Below are 6,084 nucleotides of genomic sequence, written 5' to 3'. Positions count from 1 at the left end.
TTTCAATATTTTCAACATCAGGGGCAGCAGTAGCCTCTTTAACGTCTTCAATATCAGATCTAAGAGTGGTCTTTTCAATAGCTTCCGAAACAGATGTAGACTCTTCGATATCGGCTTCGGTTCCTGGCGCAGCCGTAATATTTGCAATGTCTTCAACTGTGGCTGCACTTGTTGCAGTAGTACCTCTCTCAGGCTCTTCACCTTCCACTTCTGGTGCAACTGTAACCTTTTCTTCTTTTTTAGCGGTGCCATCTTCTTCGCCAGTTGCAACAGTTGCAGCCTCTCCGCTACCTTCGCCCTCTTCGCTTTCAGTAGCTGCGGTGACTCCCGCAAGTGCGTCAATGGCAGGAGCAGCAGTAGACTTTTCACTATCCCCAGAAATAGGAGCCGTGGTAGACTCCTCCGTTTCCTTTTCACTTTCAAGATCGGGTTTGAGAGTGAATTCCTCCTCTCCAGCGACCCTTTCAGGTGCAGGTGAGGCCTTTTCGATGTCTCCTTCTGTCCCAGGAGCAGCTGTTCCTTCATGCACAGCATCTTCCAAATCAAGTCGTGGAATTCCAGTGAATGATGCGATGTCCTCTTCATCAGTACTTTGTTCAACTTCAAGGGCACTCTCTGTAGCACCAGGGGCACCCACAACAATCGGAGAAAGTGTAGTCCTTTCGCTGCCTTCTGCAACTGGAGCAAGAGTTGTCTTCTCAATGTCCTTGATGTCGGGACGAGCAGTAGCCTCTTTGTCTTCCTCTGCAGCAGGAGCGGCAGTAACCTTTTCAATTCCTTCATCACTGATAGCAGGAGTACTTTTCTCAATTTCCGAGTCAATTGGAGAAGTAGTGACTTCAGCTACTTGTTCTTCATCAGGCTTAGCTGGTTTCTCTTCCTCTTCGACACCTGGTGCGGCCGTGGCTATCTCGCCTTCTTTGGCAACATCGCCGTCAGGAGTAGCAGTAACCTTTCCAATTTCTTCGAGGACTGGGGCTGCGGTGGGCTTTTCAACTTCTTCACCGCTAGGAGCAGCAGTAGACTTCTCAGCGTCTTCGATACCAGGGGCGGCTGTTGGCTGCTCAGTTTCTCCGACAGCTGGAGCAAGAGTGACTTTCTCTCCTTCATGGATTTCTGGCTCTGCAGTAGCTTCTTCAATTTCATCAATGCCTGGAGCAGTAGTGGACTTCTCGCCTACTTCTTCATCTTTGTCTTCCTTCACAACAGGTACAACGGTAGTGCTCTCGCTTTCTGCGCTAAGAGGAACAGAAGTTGACTTTTCGGCTTCCACGGCACTTTCGGTAGTAGACTTCTCGACAGCCTCAGCAACAGTAGCGGTAGTAGAATGTACAGGTTGTTCGGCATCAGGTACTGCGGTGACGTTCCCGCTTTCTTCAGTGTCCGGAGCAGCTGTACCTTTCTCAACGTCTGAGCTAGGAGCAGGTGTAGTCTTTTCAATTTCTTCGATGCTTGGGCCAGCAGTAGGTTTCTCTGTTTCAATTTCTTCGGCCGCGGCACCCTTCTCACCCTCAGTAGTTTCTGGTGCAGCTGTGACCTTTTCTTTTCCTTCATCAAGCTCTGGTTCGCCAGCAGTGGTAGCAGAAGTGACTTTTTCAACATCTTCCAGATCCGGAGTAAGAGTGGTGGATGCTCCTGCGTGCTCGTCAGTCTTTTGGCTATCATCATAAGCAGGAGCAGAGGTAGACTTCTCCACTTCTTCTGCAGCTGAAGTACCTGCTTCAACATCACCAAGATCAGGAGCAGCAGTTGCTTTTTCAATTTCTTCTGAAACTGTAGACTCCTCTTCTGGCGCCTTTTCTTCCTGCTTAATGCCCGGCGCAATTGTGGCCTTTTCAGTTTCTGCAATTTCCGGGGTAGCAGTAGATTTGTCCTCAGATATTTCACCTTCAAGCACAGGTGTAGTTGTGATCTTTTCAGCTTCCTCGATGGATGGTGCAGCTGTAGTGGTTCCAGCTTGTTCAGCTCCCTTTGCTGGAGCAACTGTAGCTTTCTCCGTTTCAGTTTCGTCAACTGGTGCTGCGGGTGAAACTGGCACTTTGTCGCTGGCCTTTTCTGGCACTGCTTGCGCACTTGGCGCAGCGGTGGCCTTCTCAATTTGTTCATTATCTTCAGTAATCAAGGCGGATTGATCAATCTTTGGTGTTGCCGTACTCTCCCCGATTTCTGTCACGTCTTCTTCCTTGACATGTGACATTGGCTGCTCAGTAGGAACAGCAGGTATGTCAATATCTGAGAAGGGAGCAATTGTTGGTTGGTCGTCTTCCGGTGCAATAGGTGCCGCTGTGGTTTCAATGCCATGTGGTTCACAGATAAATGAGGGACAGCATTTGTCGGTGCTCGCTTGATCGATAATGCACTTGCTAATGTCTATCGGCACATCGCACTCAATTTTATTACAGACCACGATGCTGCTAATACACTTGCAAGAGATATCACATTCATCTGCTGTCGGAATGCTAGTATTATTTCCGTATGTTCTATGGCCGACCAAACAGTCTCCTTCCCCGGGAATAACAGAAGGCAGTTGCATATCTGGCACTTCCTCTTCGGTGCTGGAGGCTTCCGTTGATTTTTCCGTTGATAATTCAGCTTCTGCCGATTCGGTTGATTCTTCGCCGCTACCTTGCTCTGAGCTGATTTCAGTGCTTGCTTGTTGCTCTGAAGCTTCCTCGGACACAATTGCAGTTGGTTTCTTTGTAGTAACATCAATTTCCTCTGACTCTGTCGATTCTTCTGAGCTTTCCTTTTCGACGGTTGGTCGCACAGTTGTGGTAGGTTTTTCGTGATCCGTTGCGGCCCCTTCAGAGGACTCTGTAGATCTCTCTCCCTCAGGAACCTCAGCACTGGTTTCGTGACTAGTTTCCTTATCTGATTTTGTTGGTGAAGGTACAGTGGTTGGAACCACAGACACTTCTGGAAGTGGAGTTGCTTCTGCTTCTTCGCCGCTGGGCTTAGAAGTTCCGGCATCAATTCCTTCGTCGAATTCGGCTCCTGGTTTTTGTTCCTCTCCTCTAATAGCAGGCACTGTAGTAGCCTCCGTTTCCTCACTGCTGGGTTTGGAAGTATCAGCATCAATTCTTTCGCCGAACTCAACTGCAGGTGTCTGCCCTTCTGCTGTAATAGCCGGCACCGTGGTAGCCTCCGGTTCTTCGCTACTGGGTCTGGAAGTTTCAGCATCAATTCTTTCATCGAATTCAACTGCAGGTTTCTGGCCCTCTCCTCTAATAGCCGGCACTGTGGTGGTTTCCGCCTCTTCGATGGTAGGTCTGGAAGTTTCAGCATCAATTCTGTCCTCGAATTCAAACGCAGGTTTCTGTTCATCTCCTCTAATAGCAGACACTGTTGTAGCCTCCGGTTCTTCGCTGCTGGGTCTAGAAGCTTCAGTATCAATCCTTTCGTCGAATTCGACTGCGGGTTTCTCTTCCACTTCCTTAATAGCCGGTACTGTGGTAGCTTCGGCTTCTTCGCTGCTGGGCTTGGAAGTGGGCACTTCTTCTGTGGCAGCAGGTTTAGCTGTAGTCTCCGCATGATCGTCAATATCCGTGCTAATACGTTTAGTACCCTCAGGTTCTGCTGTGGCTTCTGAAATAGGCTCAACTGCGTCGGTACTTGTTGGCTCTTCTTTTTCCTTCTGCTTCTCGGTTTTTTCAGATGAAACTTCAGATTTAACTGTTGTAGCGCTCTCGGTCGAACTTTCGCTTTCAGCTTCTTGTGTTTCAGCGGCAGTCACTGCTGCTCCAGTGACATCAATTGCCAGATCCGGAGGTGCAGTAGTAACTTGATCGGCCGGTTTCTCTTCATCTTCGTCAATGTGTGTTTGTAGTTGAATATCTTCCTCTGGTATGGCACCGTGCAGATCCTTGTCCGCGGATGCAGTAACCGCTTCTTCTTCCTTCGCATACGGCGGAGTTGTCACCTCAATGATTTCTGTAGTGGCTGAATCGTCCTCACAGACATAATTGCTTGGACAGCATTCACCCTCTGCTGGCGGCAGTGCATGACAGCTCTTACCATTGCTAGATAGCATTGGCATGTCGCATTCTTGAACGGCACAAACAATATCTCCACGCATGCAGTAGCAGTGTTCGCAGGCACTCTTGCCAGTAATGGAGGCGCCATCGGCATAAACATCGCCATTGTGCACACAGTCTGCGGAGACCGATGGGGTCATGGTGGTAGTGAGAATGAAGCCAGGCGTTGGGCGCTCTGTGGTTGTGGTCGATGTGGTGGACGAGTGATCCTCCAGCTCCAAAACGTCATTCTCGTGATCTATACGAAAGAATATGAAAAATAAAAATTAAATAAATTTCACTAAATACCTACATACGCGAACGTAGCCTAACTTACCGCAATTGTAACGCACTGGACAGCAAGATCCCTTATTGTAGATCGGTGTGCAACCATCAATGTGCAATGTACATTCCTGCATTAGACATGACGTGCGATTCTTAATGCAATAACACAGCTCGCATGGTTTATTAGGATTTGATGGTACTTGTGCGCCTTCGGGGTAGAATTTGCTATCGATGCTGCAGCCATATTTCTCGGGTATGCTTAGCTCTGTGCCGGGCTCAGATACATGATGCGCAACATCGACAGGAACTTCGGAAGAAAACGAGAAAAAAATAGAATACAATGATGCAAAGCAATTGCATGGAAACTTACCCTCGGGGCATGTGATAATTGGACAGCATTGATCCTCACGCTTTTCAACGATGCAATCGTGTCCAATTGGTTTCGTAAATGGGCAAACACGCAGATAACACATCAGCATCTTATTGTGGCAGGTACAATTCAGGCAGGGCTCGTTCGTTAATATTCTATCGCCTTCATTGTAGTGATTGTAATTGTAGTAACAGCCTTCTGAAAAATTGATACAGAGGCGAGAAAGAGAGGTAAGTAACAATGCTGTTGAATTGATTACGTGTGAAATTTTACTACTACATAAGAACCGAAGAAGAAACAAATAATAAAATATTGTATCTTTTAAGAAACTCGAAAAGGATAAAGGAAGTTCTGAATGTAAGTATCTTCCGAGGTAAGGTAAAATTATTCTAAGGCAAAAAATGTTATATGGACCCATACATAGTCATAGCTACAAGGCGACTAACAACACTACGTGCCGAAAGGTATGCTACACCAACTAGTACTACAACCGGATACAAGGCGCATGTACACAAATCTGTGCAAAGCTGCATGTGCAAAAAATTCATCTAAGAAATTATGCGCATACACATCTCAAATGCGACTTAACAAAACTTGCTAAAGTAGTAAGTTTATGGCATACCAAATAATTTTTTAATTGAATACATTTTGTGTAAATACATTTATCCTGGGCTTCCCCTCTGACTGAGATAATAAGTTACAATTATGTACTTGATTCAGCCATGAAAATCACAATGCACCCTTTCTCTTAGGTACACAAAACCAGGAATCATGCGTCATCTACTACATCTAGCACGTAAAGAACCCCAAATTCGTCGCCATCACGACGCCTAGAACAAACCAGGCAATTTCAAATGTCAAGGTCAGGTAACCGAATCCAGCGGCCACGAAACATGGCTCCAGCAGAAGGCAATTTATATGGAAATGAGGATGTTCCTTGATCATAGTATGAGAAATGTCATGAATCACGTTGTCGTAGACAGAAACACGTTTCCAGTATTCTAGTCTTGCGTACGATTCGGGGGTCAAAGAGTGACTCAAATCACTAACTGGTGAAATGTTGCAATTACAACAAACCCTTGACTCCCATATCTGCCCTATGAGAGCACTCTTCAACAAACCGTTATATCTTTCTTTACTTTACTTTTCTATGACGGACATCTAATTGAATTTCATAGAACCCGTAAGAACACTCCGTTGTCTAGAAAAAAGATGTCGCCTAGAGGAAGATGGTGAAATCGAGCGTAATACGAGCTACATATGTACATATGTATATGGGATCGATAACCTGGGGAACTGAAAAGGGGAAGCGATACATAAATATTTTCCTCAGTAAAGAGAAAGAAGCCCAAATAAGCGAGTTCGAGGAGTTTAAGGTGCTGGCCGACCGAAAAAGACTTCCAAAAACTCAAGGAA

At 46.3% G+C, this 6,084-nt stretch overlaps 1 protein-coding gene across 1 annotated transcript; it reads right to left on the bottom strand.

Annotated features, from left to right (window-relative positions):
* Positions 1–6: 6 nt before the first annotated feature.
* LOC118754451 (platelet binding protein GspB-like) lies at positions 7–5,033 on the bottom strand (the record flags this gene model as incomplete). The annotated part of the gene is made up of 3 exons (XM_036489328.1): positions 7–4,272; positions 4,351–4,605; positions 4,669–5,033. Coding segments are annotated over 3 exons (4,886 nt in total), but the record flags the coding sequence as incomplete, so codon positions are not given.
* Between the last annotated feature and the right edge of the window lie 1,051 nt (positions 5,034–6,084).

This window comes from Rhagoletis pomonella, unplaced genomic scaffold (genome assembly GCF_013731165.1).
Source record: "Rhagoletis pomonella isolate Grant_MI unplaced genomic scaffold, Rhpom_1.0 Rhpom_scaffold_03920, whole genome shotgun sequence".
Classification (NCBI taxonomy): domain Eukaryota; kingdom Metazoa; phylum Arthropoda; class Insecta; order Diptera; family Tephritidae; genus Rhagoletis; species Rhagoletis pomonella.
This window is presented reverse-complemented; position numbering and strand designations above follow the sequence as displayed.